At 42.5% G+C, this 19284-nt stretch overlaps 1 protein-coding gene across 1 annotated transcript in view; it reads right to left on the reverse strand.

Annotated features, from left to right (window-relative positions):
- The window catches only part of LOC108795018 (store-operated calcium entry regulator STIMATE-like), a 59818-nt gene extending 45570 nt beyond the window's left edge, over positions 1 to 14248 (reverse strand). Inside the window, exon 1 of the mRNA XM_018566188.1 lies at positions 14083 to 14248. Coding sequence (XP_018421690.1) covers positions 14083 to 14227 — 145 coding nt within the window. The 5' untranslated portion in view covers positions 14228 to 14248. The remainder of the gene's footprint in view (positions 1 to 14082) is intronic.
- Positions 14249 to 19284: the final 5036 nt, after the last annotated feature.

Consider the following 19284-nt stretch of genomic DNA (forward strand, 5'->3'; position numbering starts at 1 on the left):
AGAATAGTTAAAGCTTTTAAGGCTAGAAATAGTTTTTTTTTTTAAATGTATATGTTATCTCATATAACAACTTAAGGTGCCCATACACCTTACGGTTATCGGACGATAATCGTATGCGATCAACTTTTCGTCCGATAATAGTATGTGTGCATTGCAGTGTCCGACCGACAATACTGTACAATCGTACGACTTTTGACGGTCAAGCATGTTTGAAAACTTTGCTAGATCGTACGATTGTCGTAAGGTTGCTGGCGTTTCCGTCCGTCAAAAGTCGTACGATGTACACTGCGCTTGCGCTAACGAAAATACGGCAAATCAATTACCGCATTTCATCCAGGTGCTTTTGGTTAATTACGGCTAAATGATTCTTGCGATCATCGGGGCAGGATGGGGCTGCCGTACGAAAATCGTACGACTATTCGATCATTGGACGAAAAGTTTCGTCCGATAATCGTAAGGTGTATGGGCACCTTTTTAGTCTGATCATTTTACATAACTCCAAAATATTCCTCATTTGGAGGGACTCATTCCTCATCAAAAGTCTCTCCCTGTTTGTAAATATCTGTACAAATAAATGTACTATTTAAAGCATATAAACACCTATCAGATCTTAGATGTGGTGGCTGCATTAGTTTTCTTTTCTTTTAGTCTTTTTTTTCTTTTCTTTATTAGGACCTGGTAAATCCGCAATTTACACGCTTCTTGTGGCCACACATTTCTCCACTGTATCTATGGGGGAAGTCAGTTGCCACACAAGCCGGACTTCACTCATATCTGCCTTTGCCTCCAATACAATAGATCGGTTAAATTAGTAGTTTACATACAGGTGCCCATACACTGTACGATAATCGTATGCGATCGGTTTTTCGTACGATAATCGAGCAGTGTGAACGGAGACGTGCGACCGTTTCTACTGTACGGTTGCACGTCTTCTGTCGAACCAGCATGTTCGAAAACCAGCCGGGAATCGTACGATTCTCGGCTGGTTAGAACGGTGCTTGGAAGACAAATGCCGAACGGGCCGGTGTGCGCACACGCACACTGCGCGTTCAGCATTGCGGTCATCGGAAGCCCGCCCCTCAGGGGGGCGGGCTTGCGATGATCGAGAGTGCGATCTGCCTGTCCAAGATAGGCAGATCGTAGGTTTTTTTTAATCCCTGTACAACCATCGCAAGACTAAAGTCCAAAAAGTCTTGCGATGGTTGTAGAGTGTATGGCCACCTTTTCTGTGGTCAGATGGAAAAAGTGCACCAGATTGGCCCAGGTGGAGATTACTCCATCCACACAGTTAAGTGTAGATGGAGGAATCTGTTGCATCGTTTCCATCTGACCACAGAAAATCTGCAGATAATTGTAAGGTGTATGGCCAGCTTTAAGCCGCCCACACACCTTATAACCATTGCACGACTTTCGTTGTGCGATGGTTGTAAGGTGATTATAATTTCGTACGACCTGCCCATCTTGGACAGGCAGAGGGGAGGGCTTGCTGATGATTGCAATGCTGAGCGGACAGTGTGCACTTGCGCACACCGGCCCGTCCGGCTTTCAACTTGCGATCGTGCTACCAACCCGCCGAAAATCTTGCGATTTTCGCCAGGTTTTCTAGAATGCTGGTAAGACGAAAGTCGTGCGACCGTAAAGTAAATGTGGTCGCACGCTGCCCATACACCTGCCGATTATCTTACGATCGCGGGATCACCCGCGATTATCGTACGATAATGGTCAGGTGTATTGGCATCTTTTCAGTATGTTAAAGCATAGTCCAATAAGTGCACGTGCATTAATGAAAGAAAACAATGTGCATTTATTAATTTTTTGCATTTGAGCCTGCAAAGCATAGCAGCTGAAATTTGTGGCTGACGGGTGCAATGCACAGGCTTTTGCAGACTATTCCTCCAGCCCACGTCCGTACTGCGGTGTGGGCCTTCAATTAAAAGGCTGGAGGAAGTAATCAATGGTCTACAACAGCTGTCACTAAATGGTAGACTGTGGTCCAGACAAGGACCGAATAGCGCTTCTGACAGGGCCGCAGTTGCCGACCTGTGCTGGGTTATGACTGCCTGACATTGGATTCACCAGTCTCCGAGGCCGGTGCATACTTTGGGTCTGATCAGGTCAGCCTGTCAGTCTTTTTCAGGTGGATCTGATTTGAAGGCCAATGTTACCCTAATGTTGCCCAATCGTGTGTCTGTTAACATCCACTTAATCCCACTCTAAGTACAGAATTTTTTATTCTGTTTTGCTGGACGTAATTGTGACAAATCGAGGGGTAATCTGATGCAAACAGACACCTGCCCACTTACATCCAACTCCCTGTAAACCCAACGTGTGTCCATTCAGTTCAGTTTTTTTGAACAGACAAGAGTGACATCTGTTCTATCTGTTCTGCTCCGATCCCCTGCTGATCAGAATGGGTGGTGCCCATGTGATGTGGGCCTAACTGAGTAAGAAATGAACTAAACCTTGCATAGTTGCACTATAGTGAATACATAGTATACATGTGTCTTTCTCCATTCCTACAAGATATGATTATTGGATGCCAGGAACCTATGTTTCTCATAAAACGTTACTGTAATTCCTCCCTACCCAATTTTTCCTTATAAATGAGAAATAAAACTTGTTCCTTTCTAGTCACATGGTACACAGGATTCATCCAGCAGATGCAGGAAATGTAGCTTTAATCTGGTGTTTAAACTTAAAAGTGGGTGTGTGTCACATGTCTCTGTTTGCCAATATCACATGCTTTCATCCGAAAAATAACCTTTACTCTGCTGGCGTCATGGTTTAAGTAGCCATGCATCAGAAATCAAACAACCAAATTTATTGTAAGAAAATCAAGAAAACAAAACATTTTGTCTCCCCCATCTTAAGTTTGATTCATCAATCATTGTTGGCCATTAGGGAATGTTTCTGGCAATGAGTTGAATATTTAAACTAATAAAATTAACCTGTGCATTGCTCATGCAGGGCAAACCAATGGGTTAACTAAAAACTGCTGTATTCTCAGGCTTCGAAGACTCGCCATCCTTTTGCTGCTCCACCATTCCATGCAGGCATTGGGAATGAAGAGAGGAAGCCCTGTTACCTGAGGATGCTACCCCATAACACCATATGGCATTTGTCCCCCACATGAGATCAGTGTTGTCATGTGTTGTCATGTGGGGGACAAATGGTGAGACTTGCATGCTTTCTATACCCAGAAGTACGAGGTTTTTCTGTTAGCTCCCCATAATTGAACAGAGTGGTAGGGAGGATAGGAGAGGACATATCTTGACAACTCTGCCACTTTTCCTTCTTCCTTCCGTACAGTTAATAGCATTTTCCCTTTTGTTTGAAATCAGGACTTGGACTTGTAAAATAGGTTAGAGCCACTTTGATGTTAATTCCATCTTGGATCCTTGCAATGCTTCTTTTGCGATTTACATCACATATAGTTTTAGATCACATACAGTTTCACAGGTTCTGTAATTATCTGATCTAACTGTGTTTACTGGTCCATGTCTCTGGGCCCTGAGGTGGTAAAGCTGTACCAAACCATTTTACTCTCTCCACAAAGCATATCAGGTTGAGGTTTTCATCCTGTATAGTGCTTTTGTGTCTTCAATCCTAGCACTGTATAAATTCCCCAGATCATTTAGCGTTTGTCTCATTTTCCCAGAGAGCATTATTATCCTAGCGCTAGATCCATATGGTCTTTATCAAACTTGAGTTGGATGGCATTACTTGTTTGGGGTTTTTAAGCTGTGTTTGTGACCTAAAGTGAACAAACGTTTTGTTCTATGTTGTATCCATGGTGGACTAATGAACACCGATGTTAGCAAGTACAAGAAATATCTGATGAACTTCTGCTTTTACCCTAGGGCTCTTTGTCACCTGTTTGAAGGCAGTATGACATGGCAGTGCACTGATCTTTATAGGACTCTATTTTTAGAGCACAGAGTTTTTCATTTTTAACCAGTTGTGGGCTTTGGATGCACTACACACACCTAAACTTGTTCTTGTATCACTAGATTAGATTTTCTTCTGTGTAAATTGACACTCACAGAAGAGTGTGTGCAGTGTCAATGTAGCAATGTTATGATTGCTACATTGTAACTGCTTTGGTTAATTCATAGCACATTAAAAGGGTGACCTTTGATCTTCGTATGATGAATGTAAAGGTAACCTTGCAGGTTAAAAAAATAAATGAATAAACTGTGTTCCTAATAAACCGCTTACCAACCCTAATCAGCTGTAACTGACTTTTCTTCCTTTTCCCCTTTAGTGTTGCTGATTTATTTTCTGTTTTGTTTTGGGGTTATTTGTTACCATTTTATATTGAAACCTTTTTTCATTTTTGTTTTATTGATTTTTTTTTTTTTTTTTTTTTAGTGAAACATTTTAAAAAAAGTGCAACATTTGCAAAAAGGCTTTATTTTATTTGTAAATAACTTGTTTGTAATAGGAACAAAATTATAGAATACAATGGGGGTATTTATCAAAACTGGAGAGACAGTCTGGAGCAGTTGCCCATAGTAGTCAGCTTCTTTTGTTAATTTTCAAAGCTTGAGGGCTTGTTCACACTGTTTCTGGAAATGCAGGTATGTACTTTTTTGATGCGTTCTGGTGCGTTTTTCCTCAATTGAACTTCTAGTGCGTTCGAGTATGTTTGCATGTGTTTACATGCATTTTGGTGGGTTCTAACTGAACAAACTGAAGGGAGAAGCTGGTTATTATGGGGAACTGCTCCAGATTCTGCCTGCTCTAGTTTTGATACATTGCCCCCACTGTCTTCTTTTATTAAAAGAACAGTGGTCACACTAAAAAACAAAGGCATTTTTAGTTTGTTACATTTTTCATCGATAGATGTACAGTATATTCATAGGAAATAAAATAATTTTTATAGGACAATTTTTCAAGCCTTGCTTGTTCCAAAATATGCTATATGCTTGACTCTGCTGAGGTAATGACAGTTATCGCCAAATCAAAAGATCTACGGCTAACATATTTTAAAAAAGCTCTAAGCCTTGAGGGTTTTTACAAGTGCAAATGCTGAATTGCCCTAGGTTAGGTTCACACTATGGCAATCTGTAACCGTGCAGTAATCGTGCACGAAGCTACCGGATAGTTACGTGGTCACGGAATCGCCCACCACTGCCGATCGTGCTGGCGGTGCCATTATTTTCTGATGGCACCCCAGTCGCGCAGGGCAGATTGCGCGGTTTCCCGCCACGATACTGCCCGTGCAATCGAGCAAGATCGCAGATCAAAAAAACGTGCAGTGCTTGTCGCAAAAAGAGGTACATGTACCACCACCTTCCTCTTTTTTGCTTTAATTTTTTTAAAGCAATTGCCACTCGCATGTAACCCCCATTGATGCGCTTCCGCTAATATCTGAACCTAGCCTAAATTTATATGGCATTGTGTGTCGTGGCTGAAGTCCAAAACTTTACATTTAAAAAAAAACTATTTCTAGCCTTAAAAGCTTTAACTATTCTTTTGATGTCCTCTAAAAAAAGGGGTGAATACTGTGGAAATACACTTTTAAGAGATGCAGTTTTATTCAACGCAACAAAGATCTTTTAGTTCATCATTGCCATTTGCTCTGCCAATTGATTTGAAGTGTCAATTTTATTGAAAGGTCTGCTTCAAGGATTCATAAATAAAGAATCACAAACTTTCTTACATAGGTAATTGTATCAGACAGTAAAAGGAAAATCGCATCACATGATGTTTTTTTCTTAGTAATGTTATGAATAAAACTGGAGCATGAAGTCTGGATGTCATGGGAACCATCACGGTGGTTGATGCCACAGATTAACTTATTGATTCATTGGTATGCTTTTTCTAATTTTGATCTGCGCTAGTGTACTCTGCAGTCTTAGTGTGAAAGAATTTGATCAGAATTAAAGAGGAGCTTTACCCATATCTTCAAAATAATAACAAAAGCACCTTTAGAAATGTTTAGTAATGACAATCTACAAACACATACTTCTAGATAATTGCCGGCTTTGTATTCTTTGCATACCTTATTTCTCTTTTCTTCCTCATTCTTCTCATAATGGCCATTTTCACTAAGAGCAGATTAATCCATCTCCCTTTTACTTCCTGGAACTCTGGCACATGTGACTATGCACATCATCTCAGGGGAGGAAAATGCCTTTCCCTGAGATCCTGTGAGATTACAGATGAGATTTCCTAGCAATGCTCTGCTGATGTAACATTCCCAGGAAGCCATGCTTGGTCACATTACATCACTTAAAAACACGGGCGGACGGTGGATGCTTCCCAGCGGGTGGACGTACGTTTACGTGATTTTTCTTCCCTGCTCTCATGAGCCCCCTAGCGGGGGCGTGCGAGCAGAATCCCTCTGGGAATGTATACAACAGTTACCGACTGTTATACACAAGCGCTCGGCCGTCTCTATAGCCGGCTGATCGCTTGTATAACCATGTACAATGCTTCCCCGCGTGCTCCTCTACTGCCTTTTATCCCAGGCGCCGCTGTCCCCCCTGCGGTGCCCGGGACTGAGAACACCGACACAGCGGCTTTCTGTTCAGAGAAGGAGGAGAGATCAGCATTCCCCACCGCTTATCCCTCCTCCTCTCTCTAAAGGGGAAAGCCATGTGTATTACATCACTTCCGCCTTTAGCTGTCATTTCTCTGGCTGCTAGCCAGAGAAGAAGCTGGTGAAGCAGATCTCTGCTTCATCAGCTTCTTTGGGGGTCCCAAGGGGACATTAGGGGTCTTAGAGACCCCTGATGTCTCCATAAAGAGGATCTGTCGTTTTTTTATCCCCCATGTGATGGCAATCAAGTTAAGTGTAAGAAAAAAAACGAGTCTCATTAAAACAAAATAAAAAACACCAAAAAAAGCTGTAAGTCCACCATCCCCGCGTAATATAAACGTAAATACGCGTCGGGTGCGCCTACGTGCGAAAAAGATTACACCACACGTTACATATCGCTGTAACAAGCAGTGATGGTGACATTTTAGAACATATTGTAAAGTCTGCTAATATTTGACTTTTCAGCTATGCTGAATCTGGACCCCAGTGGGTCTTAAAGGTACAGGACCCAGATGTGAACAGGAGTACCCAAAGGTCCCTATAGACATGAGATAATGGATTTCAGCTGGTTTAGGTGGCCATCCCCATGTATACAGGTACCACCAGAGACCCCTGGCTCCCCAGAGAGGAAGGAAACATTTAAACAACCACTATTGTATCTACTGGATTAAGCCAGAACTAAATTTTCCCTCTCTGTATTCATACTCAAAGCCCTGGATCCTGGAAGCCATGATTGCTATAGCAATAACCAGATAGGAAACATTAGCGCAGTAAAAGTGGAACACTTCTTATTTTAAAGTCTATTTCCACTTTTACAGTCAAATTTTGAGAAAACCCTCCACTATATGTTTTGTGTGTTCCCCTTCACACAGCATAGCAAAAATATACATTTTTAAAAATACTTCTTACCTTTTAGACATTTTATTGCAGCAGGCAAAATGGCTGAATCCAAGTTTTTTCTGAGCACCTTCAGAGAGACCTGTCCTTATAGAAACACTAAAGGACAAGAAAGTGTGGAATGCGTTTCCTTCATTAATTAACAATGCAGAAGCCAGGCATTTCATCCTTTAAAAGGAGAACTATGAGGCGAGTGCTTTTCACTCACCTCATAGTTCTAGCCGACCTGTGACAATGAGACTGTTACAGGTCTGCTCAGTAGATCGGGAGGTGAGCGAACACATACCGGCGTTCTTTCACCTCTCGATCCTGTCACAGCTCTCTGCCGTGACAGGGGAGGGGCTGGATTCCCCCCTCCCCGCTCCGATCCGCCAGCGCTGACTGGCAGAACGGACGGGGGAGGGGCAGGCACAGCTAGCTCTGCCTCTAGATAGCTGCAGCTCGCGGTATACTGAGCCTAGGGTGATGGGAGGACGCTAGTTTGTGTCCTCCCGTTACCCTAAGGAGGACTATGGGGAAAAGACTTAACCCCATAGTTCTCCTTTAACCTTTTGTTAGGACAGATGGGAGTTCAAATCTACTTTAAAATTTATAATGGAATCAGCAAGCACGGCACAGACAGGATTAACACAAACCTCTAACATCCCCTCCTAAGAGCCAAGGAAAACTTTTAGCAAGTAAAGAGCATTTTCTCTTTTTTTTTTTTTTAGCTTATGCTATGTCAATGGGAACATGTAACAAATATAAAATAGCTGTTATCCCAATTTGGCTGCAAATGTGGAAATACACAATAAGTTTCTAAAATAAGGGGAAAAGGTTAACACAAAGAGGGGGGTTTATCAAAGCTGGAGCAGACAAAATCTGGAGCAGCTGAGCATGGCAACCAATCAGCTTCTCTCTTTCTCAAATTTTAACTGAACAAACTGAAGAGAGAAGCTGATTGGTTGCCATTCACAGCTGCTCCAGATTTTGTCTGCTCCAGTTTTGATAAATCCCCTCTCAGTGTTTCATGAGCTAACAGGTAATCAAAGTTGTAACGGTGGATATATTTATTTCTCCGAGTGTTCTGTGAACATCAACAAGAATTTCGGTTTCTGCCATGTCGTGAATATACTACACAGGAGCAAAGTGGCAAAGTCTTTAACAGATATGTTATACCTAGGTTCAGCAGCTCTCTACTTTAATGCTATTGATTCGATCAAATAGATAACAAGTGACTAATGAATGAAAAGCTTATTACAGACTGAGTGGGGCTCTGCTATACATTTTAATCGTTTGTATGTTGGTTTCTAAGGGTACTGTTGCAATAATTGAACACTCTTTTGGATTCTAGGTATTTAATAAAGTTCTTTCTTTTCCCAAAGAACCACTTTTTTTAAACCATGTTAATAGGTAGTTATTGCTGTCGGAGTCTCTGAGCCAGATTTCTACTCTGTGAGGTCACTGGGGCAGGGAAAGAAGAGAAAACTAAGGTGGCCATACACTTTACAACCCTCGCAAGACTTTTGTCTTGCGAGGGTTGTAAAGTAATTTTAAAAATGTACGATCTGCCCATCTTGGACAGGCAGATCGTACTTGGGATGACTGCAATGAGGGGCAGGCTTACAATGACTGCAAACGGGCAGCGTGCGCACACCGGCCCGTTCGGCAGTTGTCGAACAAGTAGGCCACTAACTTGCTGAGAATCGTACGATTCCCGGTGGGTTTTACAGCCTGCTTGTTCGACAAAAGACGTGCGACCGTACAGTAGAAACGGTCGCACGAGCACACTGCCCGTTTGCAGTCATCGTAAGCCCGCCCCTCATTGCAGTCATCGCAAGCCCGCCCCTCATGGGGGCGGGCTTGCAATGATCGCAAGTACGATCTGCCTTTCCAAGATGGGCAGATCGTGCGTTTTTTTAAGTACTTTACAACCCTCGCAAGACTTTTGTGTAAAGTTTTAAAGTGTATGGCCACCTTAACAGAGACAACAGCAATGCTAAAAACTTCTCTTTCATTCCTTGTGGTTACTGGAACAGGAAGGGATGGGAAGACCTCTACAACAAGGACCCGACATAAATTCTATTCATAAAACTCCTCTTATGAAGTAATCAAAAAAATATTTTTGCTAGAGTTCTGTATTCTAAAGCATCAGTTAGCATTGATTCTCAGTGAATGCTCATCTTCAGTTAATATTGGGAAGTTTAAACTGAGAGAAATGTTCAAAATGATTTTCCAAGTTGCCCTCCTTCAATCTAAAATTACAAATTATATTTAAAGGAGAACGCCGGGCAAAAATGTTCTTAACCCTTGTAGTGGGGCTACCTCCACACTGCAAGGGTAAAGAGGTCATTTTTGTCTAGGGGCTGGAAAAAAACAAAACATTATACTCACCCGATCCTTGTTCTTAGAGCGGTCCCTGGAACCTCTCTCCTTCACCTCTGCAGTGTCTAAGGATCCTTGGGTTATCATGTTCTATATGCAGTGTACAGGATGTGAAGACACAGAGGGACATACCATCTCTGCAGCAGATGGGGAGACAGGCTTGAAGGACCACAGTAGCAGCCAGTCAGCTCAATGGTTCAGGTGAGAATACCTTTTTTTTTTAGCACCTGGGAAAAAAACAACCACTTAAACCTTGCAGTGTGGGGGTAGCCCCACTGCAAGGGTTCAGAACATGTTTGCCCAGAGTTCGGCTTTAACAGGCAAATGTGTCAATTCTCACAGGATGGTAAAGCTTCATAACCCCAATACTTGAGGGGTTCGATCCTCACAGAAGTTTTACAATGTTGCTCATTTACAGTTATAAAACAAAAGAAAAATCATAGTCACTGTACTTGTGGTTAAGGGTTACTCCCACCTCTTCTGCCAGAGCCTTTCTTTTTTTAGGTCTGAAGATTACTAAACACCCCCATCCCCTTTCCCCGTACATTATTATTATTTTGAAAACAGAGACTATGTAAAATAAAATGGTGGCAGTTAGCATTCTTTATGTTACTTGTGTAAACTGAGAATTGGGTTTTCAGTACACTCAAATGAAATACAGACAAGCACAATATACCAGTGCTGGCCAAATCTCAGGAGCTAGGTAGCCAATGCTCCTTAAAAATTACAACTGATGCCTAACTTTTTAGGTTTTCTCTAGGTGTTGTCAATGAAGCTGGATCCCCAAAAACACGTTACACGTTAAAATGCCCATGATGTTGCATAATATTTATCAAACCCAAATTTTCAGTAAAATAGACAAACTCATTTTAATGTGCATTAACACAATATTATTACCCATTGTTTTTGGTAAAAAAATAAAAAAAAATAAGATTGCACAGAGTAATAAGATACCAAACATATTAAAATTGTGTGTGCCCATTGTGTGTGTTCTCGCGCCGAGCAGCCATTCAAAATATGCTGCCCGACCCTGCATGTCAGCTTGAGGTGGGGTGGGCTGGAAGTATGGCCATATGGGAGGCGCCATCCATATGTGCATTGCTTACAGCTCCCACATGTGCCCTGTAGAGGTGCCTGGACTGACGTCACATTCTGGCTACCAGCACCTCTACAGGATGTGCAAGGGAGCTATACAAGCACGTTCAGCATTGCGCTCATCAGAAAGCCCGCCCCTCAGCGGGGCGGGCTTGCGATGATCACAAGTACGATCTGCCTGTCCAAGATGGGCAGATCGTACGTTTTTTAAATTACTTTAAAACCATCGCAAGACTAAGGTCTTGCGATGGTTGTAAAGTGTATGGCCACCTTTAGTCTCCATTCACACCTGAACAATTTCTCACATGTTTCCTGAAGGACAATGCTCAACATGAAGACTCCAATCATATTCAACGGTGCCCATTCACACCTGAGTGTGGTGCTGCTGTGTGTCATGCATTTTCAAGTAGAATCTTGCATTTGTTTACTTCACAGACTTCAATGGGAGCACTTGAAAATGTAGTACACTAGCATTTTAGAGCATTTTTGTGCTGAACTGGTCTCCTCCTCTTAGCAGACTCTGGCCTGCAAATGCAATGAAGGATTTAGAAGTGTCCATGGTGGATGTGGAGACCTTCATCAACCTGGTGATGGTCTTCAAGAATCGCTATGACCCCAGTGATGCCCATTACAAGAGGGGTGACAAGAGGCAGAGGGCCTGGGAAGAAATCGGGAATGACTTTTTCCCCAGACTGAAAGCTCTGATAGTACAAAACACTACACAGAAAATACAGGAACCAGTTATAAGGATGATGACATATGAGTATGGATGAGCTCGGACGTGTTCGCAGATCCATGTGCCGAGCCCGACAGGAAGCTGACAGCGCGCAGCGCCAATCACAGGCACCGAGACATTTCCCGATCTCTGCAGCTGCGGACCGGGAAAATGTCCCAGTACCTGTGATTGGCGCTTACCGCTGTCAGCTTCCTGGCGGGCTCGGCACATGGAGCTGCGAACACGCCCGAGCCCATCCTTACATATGAGGTCTCAGATGATACTGCTTTCCATTGGCAAAAACAAAACCACCTGAAGCTTGAAAACACATGAAAAAGGCATCAAACCGCACACATAAAAATGTACAAACACATGCAAAAAAATGCTTCGAAATCACCTTAATGTCATGTCAATTTGTAATGTCAATATAGAAAACGTTGAGGTATGAATGGGGCATTCATACCTCAACGTTTTCTATATTGACATTACAAAATGCTAAACATTAAAAAGCCCATTGCATTGTTCACGTCTGTGCTCCAGTGCATCTAGCCATCGATCCAAAAAGTACAGGCGCTTCTTTTCTGCCCTGCTCGCACTAGAGAGATCTGCCCTGCGTTTGCTGTCGCACTCCAATGCATGACATTTGAAATCACATTGTTCTTAATGTTTCCTGTTTACAACAATACAACACGACGCAGTGCGATTGTTGAAGAGGTGCTGGGGATTCTTTTGGTGCTACACATTGAGGGGAATTCATCAAAAATGTAGTAGGCAGAATCTGGTGCAGTTAACCAAGGAAACCAACCAGCTTCTAGCTTTCATTTTCAAATCTTAACTGAGGATAGAAGCTGATTGGTTACTATAGGCAACTGCTCCAGATTCTATCTGCTGCAGTTTTGATACATTTCCCTCATGCGTTTTTGGCGACATAGAGCTCAGTAGAAGTACATGAAAAATGCTTGTACATTAGTTTGTGTGCTGAAAATCTCCTCAAAGCAAGGCTATGCCTTCTCATGTCACAGCAGAATTTGCTTGTCATTGACCAAAAAAAAAAAAAAATGCACGAAGCCACATCAAAAACACATCAGACTACAAAAAAAAAAAGCAGTAAAAACATAATCCCGCAGCTGCACTGATACAAACCCAGACTTCAGGCAGAATCAGTCGTTTTAATCCTCTAAACTTTAACAGAAGTGGCAGAAAAAAACATTTGCAAAACGCAGGATTTTCAGGCACACCGATTTAAAAGTCTATAGGGCCAAAATGTGTGATTTCGCTTCTGTACTACAAGAAGTGCATAAAAACCTTGAAAAACACATTTACAAAAACACACAAAAAAATGCCTGTAAATGACCTGGCTATTAGACATTTTGTTTTTCGGGATTCGGGTACGAAAGTCAATTTGTTTTGGGATTCGGAGGAAATTAGTTAGCGGTTTCTTTACGTAATCGTTTCGTTGCAGCAAAGTGACATTAAAACAAATTCATTTTTTAAATGTCACTTTGCTGCAATGAAAATTTGTCCACAAACGAAAATGCGTACAGACTACCGCTAACAAATTTCATCCGAAATTTCCTTTTTGGACATTCGGAGTCTGTTATTCGGATACATCTGAATAAGGAAAATTCAGCTGAAGAGCAAATTTTTCTAAAACGAATCGCACATGTCTACTGGCTATGTGTGAATGCAGCCAGCCCAGTTCACACTTGGCGACCCATGAATGTGTTCCCTAGCGTTTTTGGCGCACATCAGCTCCTTCAATTCAGTGGGCTGCCACATGAGCAAAAAACATGGCAACGAATCTCATGCAGCATTTTCAACTGCACACTTCCCAAGTTTTTTGACCAGGCGTTTGACACTTGTCTATGCACATAAGTGTGCATTTTCCCAGTAGTGTTTGAGGTACCATTATCATGTAATGGCACTGCATGCGCAAAGCACATTTTGATGCATTGCATGAACGCGCGTGCATGGCAAGTGCATGATGCCCTTCTGGCGCACGTTCACGGAACGCCAAAGTGTGAACCAGACCTTAAAAGCTCACGTTTATGAGAATGAAGGGTAAAACACTTATATGAATGCAGCCTAAGATGCTCACGCTAGTGTGAATGGAGGCTAAAATGCTCACGCTTGCGTGAATGGGGGCTAAAACGCTCAATTTAACGCAGGCTAAAGCGCTCAGACTGGTGTGAATGGAGGCTGATCCATATATTGCCCAATGATCATCCCAATCACACTACAATTACTACTGTAAGGAAACTAACAACTATGTCACATTTCCTGCTACAAGGAAACATGTAAACATTACACAGACAAGTCCAACACAACAACAATACATTGCACATGGCTCATTACTCCATGCATTGTACACAGGGCATGCTGGGACTTGTAGTTCCACAGCCATAGGAAGTAGCAGACACGTGCAGCACACAGAGCGATCTTGTGTATTGTTCGATGTACTTACACATTAATGTACTGAACGCCACCAGAGCCAGTACTGCCTGGATGAGCACCCCGAAGCGATCCATCAGCGCCCCATTATCACAGCCCTGTGGGGCGTCTCTCACCAGATCGCTCATGTTGAGCTGGAGGATAGTCCAGGACTCCATGGTGTGATTGCGAGGACTACAGGGGGGTCTATGGAGGGCAGAGCTCCGTCTACAATACAAAGACTGGACAGGAGGAGGAGTGTGTGTGATCCCAGCTCCGGACTCCACTCCTTCTTCAATACTCTGGTGTAGAGGTGCGTGGGCTCAGCTGGAGGGGGTGAGGATAGTAGTCTCATGAACTGCAGCACAAAGTTTTCTCTTGGTTTACAGAACACCTATCCAAGTTTTTTTCTTCTCTTTGTCAAGATCTTTGTTTAAACGAGATTTACTGGGGGGGAATTTACAGAATCCCACATCAACCAATCATCTCTCTTCAGTTTATTCAGTTAAAAGGAAATGCCACATTTTCAAAAATAATTAATAAAAGCACACTTCTTCATAAAAGTAAAAAATGTGCTTGTATTATATTTTTATTTATTTATTGTTTGCATAGAAGCCAGTAAAGCATTGCAACCACAATCACTGGATCAGGGATGCAATGTTCTGGTTCCTGCAGACTCTTCCTCTTGTCCATGTCCTTACTAAGGTATGGAAATTCAGTAACATGGACAGGAGGAAGCGGCCCCATCCTGCCCCGATTATCGCAAGGTTCAATCAGCGGTAGTTAAAAAAAACACATGGACGAATTGCGGTAATCGACCGCGCGTATTTTCGTTTGCGCATGAGCAGTGTTAATCTTATGACTTTTGACGTACGGAAACGCCACCAACCTTGCGAAAATCGTACGATCGACTGAAGTTTCTGAACATGCAGTACTGGCGGTTGCACACTACCCATACACCTTACGATTGTCAGACGAAAAGTCGATCGCGTACGATAATCGTAAGGTGTATGGGCACCTTTAGAGGGTTATTTACTATTGAGCCAAAGGATCCAGCTGTAGCTTCTGGTGATCCTTCAGCTCACTTCCATCACCGAAGCCCTTCGGTTCAGCCGAACCGAAGGGATGCAGTACAAGCTATTCACTATAACGCGTAAAAACAGCCAATCGGCTCAGCCGAGCTGAACCCATATGCTTCGGCTCGGCTGAGCTGTAGTGACAGGCTAAGCGCGGAGAAAGGTCGGCCAAAGCCAACTGATCTCCACACAACTGACAGTTGGTTGGAGCCAGGCGTGATCTCACAGCTGGCTCCGCCCAGTTTAATGACAAATCAGCGTGCCCAACTGACCTGGGGATGCTGATCTATCATTAAACAATAACAACTGGGCGGAGCACGGCCGGCTCCGCCCAGTTGTTATTTAATGCCCGGGACCTGCTAAAAGACTCTGGCAGGTGCCAGCCAATAGGGAACAGTTGGGCGGAGATATCACCACTAGCTCCGTCCAATTGTTTATATTTTGCCGGCATCTGTCAGATGCTTCACTATGACATTATACGGCAGGAGTTTGCCACATGCGGTCGGGTCGGCATGCGTCGTTTTTTACAATTATTTTTCATTTATCTATTTTATTTTCCTTAAAATATATATATATTTTTTTTTTTTTTATGTACCGAGCAGAGTAGCCGAGCCGAATGCTGCTAGGCGGCATTCGGCTATTCACTCACTGCCGTTCGGCCCCTATGAGAATAGGGGCGAAGGGCAGCAAGTGAGTATAACTTTGTTATTTTTGACCCTAGCAAAAACAAGCAGTTAACCCTTGCACTGCAAGGGTTAATAAAATGTTTAACTGGAGTTGTTCTTTAATATTCAATTTCGGAATGAATGGAGTTTCCCCAAACGAAAACCACACATTAACTGTTAGAATTTCATTAATTTAAGAAAAATTTTCCATCCCAAATTTTAAGTTTCTATCAGAATAGGAATAGGAGGGGAAATCTTCCAAAAGGGACACTGTCTAAAGATGGCCGTACACATTATGGATTTTTTTTTGTTTGTTCAGCTTGCGGATGCATCAATTCCCCCATCTATGCTAAACGGCGTGGATAGAGTAATCCCTGCCATGCTATTGGATTCCACAGCTGCTAAATACCCGAAAAATGGCCGCGTCTGATTGGATGCAGGTACTGTTTGCCTGAGAATTTTCAGACCAGCTGCATTGACAATAATCGACCTTTGTCCCCATTGGCCTCCCATGCCCACTTAATTACTCCATGGATCCCAGACTGGTTCATATCTGTATCACTGTTATGCAGCTGGAGTTCCACTTTAAGTACACCAAAAATTACTAAGTGTGAACAAAACCTTGTAAAGTCATTTTATTATGTGCTACCTTCTTCTAACCCTTCTCCACTCAAAAACCCCCCGAAAATCATTTTTTTAATACATACAAGTGGTCACGCAGCTTTCCTCCCTGCCGGTTTCAGGTATAATAACTGGTTTGCTTTTTGCCTGTCTCTGACTGGTCTTGGAAGGATTATAGTAGTTTTTCCTTGCTATGGTCAAGCCATATATTGTGGAGTAATTTCTTCTTTCTAATATTGTATTTAATGCTCTCACAAAGTATAATATATATATACGCTTTTAATAAAGTTTTTTTATAATCTACTGCATATCTTTCTCATCTCATTATCTATCTAATCTCTCACCTCGACTACTGTAACTCCCTCCTTGTTGTCCTACCACTCACTACACAGGCTATCCCCCCTTCAGTCTATCATGAATGCTTACCTCTCTGCCAATCCCTCCACTGGCTCCCACTTGCCCAACTTATAAAGTTCAAAATACTAACAACAACATACAGACATACAATACACAAAGTCATCTACAACTCTGCCCCCAGCTACATCACCAACCTCATCTCAAAATATCACCTAAACATCCTCTCTGTTCCTCTCAAGACCTCCTTCTCCCCAGCTCCATCATCACCTCCTCCTATGCTCACCTCCAGGATTTCTCCAGAGAGTTTCCCATCCTCTGGAGCTCCCTACCCCAATCTGTCCACCTTTAGGCAAACCTTGAAAGCTCATCAGGGAAGCCTATCTCACCTAGACATAATAACTGTCCTTTTACTTCTTCCATTAACTCATCCCACACAATTATTACCTTTTGTATCAATGACCCTTCCTACTAGATTGTAAGCTCTTTAGAGCAGGGCACTCCTAACCCTCCTGCATTGAAATTGTATTGTAACTGTACTGTCTCAGATCATAGCTACTTGCTATTCAAAAATGTTTTATTAGGTATATCAATGTTCAATGTACATTTCTTCTTTTCATTTCTGTAAATGTAATTTTATAAATCTTTTACAAAACAATATACAGATATTATACAAAAAATGATCATGGGGTCAGTTATCAGAAAAGGAAGGCATAGACAGCAATAAAACCTGTCTACATTTCTAACGCTTCCCCAATCCACCAGAACGGATTCCTATCACATCCCCAATGGATGTCCCCATCAGGGAAACCTGACTGGCTCTATGCTTGCCCGCTCTAACCAAAATAAATGTATCAGCTGGTGCTGGCCATTATGTAACATATTTAGACAAAATCCCAGCCATGCAACCTTTAAAAAGGTTTTGTAGGTGGTTTCTGGTTGAACCATGACCCCCATCTATTTGTGATTGTGGTTACTATTAAAGGAGAACTATAGGATTAAGGCTTTTCCCCATAGTAGGGTAACGGGAGGACACAAACTAGCATCCTCCCGTCACCCTAGGCTCAGTATACCGCAAGCTGTAGCTTTAAACTGCTTTGCCGTCGGCTGAGGTCCCCCAGAAGAGCAGGGGACACCTAAAACCACAGCACAGAAGGAGGCAGCCAGTGGGGGGGGGGCAGACAATGGAGGGGGGGCGGACAAGTCACAAGCAGGCTGAATACAAGTGTATAGCTGAAATCATTTGTACAAAACGGCTTCTCTGCTTTACATTTAGCCCTGCTTGCCATCTCCCCCCCCCCCCCCCCCCTACCCCCCTACATCTACTCCAGGTGTGTATTAGAGGTGGAAGTAAAAAGAACAGAGGTCTAGCATGAAGGGTGGCAGACAACTATACTAAAATGCTATACTTGCCAGAAAACTATATATAGTTACATAGTAGTTGAGTTGGAAATAAGACACAGGTCCATCAAGTTCAACCCATTGCGTGTATGCATGTTACTCTGGATGTGCATGCTTGTGTATGAGTTCCTAACAGAACCTGTACCCCTGAATGTTTTTGTATCTCAGGAAATCGTCCAAGTGTTTTTTGAAAGATTCAATACTCACAGCTGAGATCACTTCCTGTGGCAGTGAGCTCCAAATTCTAATCGCCCGAACTGTGAAGAAGCCCCTTCGCCCCTTCTGCTGAAATCTTTTCTCCGCCAGTTTAAGGTGTTGGCCTCTCATCCTTGTCATGGAGTTTACCGTAAAAAGTTTGCTGCTGATGTTGCCATCATCATTGAACATCTTGTACATGAAAATCATGTCCCCCCTTAATCTCCTCACTTCCAACGTGAACATGTTTGAATTAAATATTTTAATGTTTAAATATTTATATATATATACTGTATACACACACACACACTATATAAACAGTATATACATCCAGGCGCCTATATGTGCTTATTACATATGCAGACTCTATTTCCTGTTTAGTACTGCACACTGCTTTCCTCTCTCGTTGCTAGTCAATGGGTTAGGGCTGATTCGACTGAAAACATTGGATTATCTATATGGCTAATGGGACTTATCTTTGTGAACCTGTTCAAACATAAAAGTAATACAGTAACATGATTATCAGAGTGCTTGATGAAAAAGGCATTGTCCATGATCCTGTTCCATCTGCCTGGATCTTGTAAACAGGTAAGGGGTCCTTAAAGCCGACCTTTACCCATACTGAACCATCACGTTCTCAAACAATTCATCCCCACAAAGCTACCACCTCATGTAGAACTTCTCCCTCCCTTTTAGATGGTAAGCCCTCAGGGGCAGGGCCCTCCTTACCATCTTGTCTTGAATTTTATTGTGATTGTAATGTTTTCCTTATATTGTAAAGTGCTGCTCAAACTGTTGTTATTAAAATCCTGTATAATAATATCTGTAAAATAACAACAAACAACAAACACACAACAAACATAGGGGAGGAAAATGCTTTTCACTGAGATGAGATTTCCCAGGAATGTTCTGCTTATGACAAGG

This window comes from Nanorana parkeri, unplaced genomic scaffold (genome assembly GCF_000935625.1).
Source record: "Nanorana parkeri isolate BGI_ZX_2015 unplaced genomic scaffold, ASM93562v1 scaffold27, whole genome shotgun sequence".
NCBI lineage: Eukaryota > Metazoa > Chordata > Amphibia > Anura > Dicroglossidae > Nanorana > Nanorana parkeri.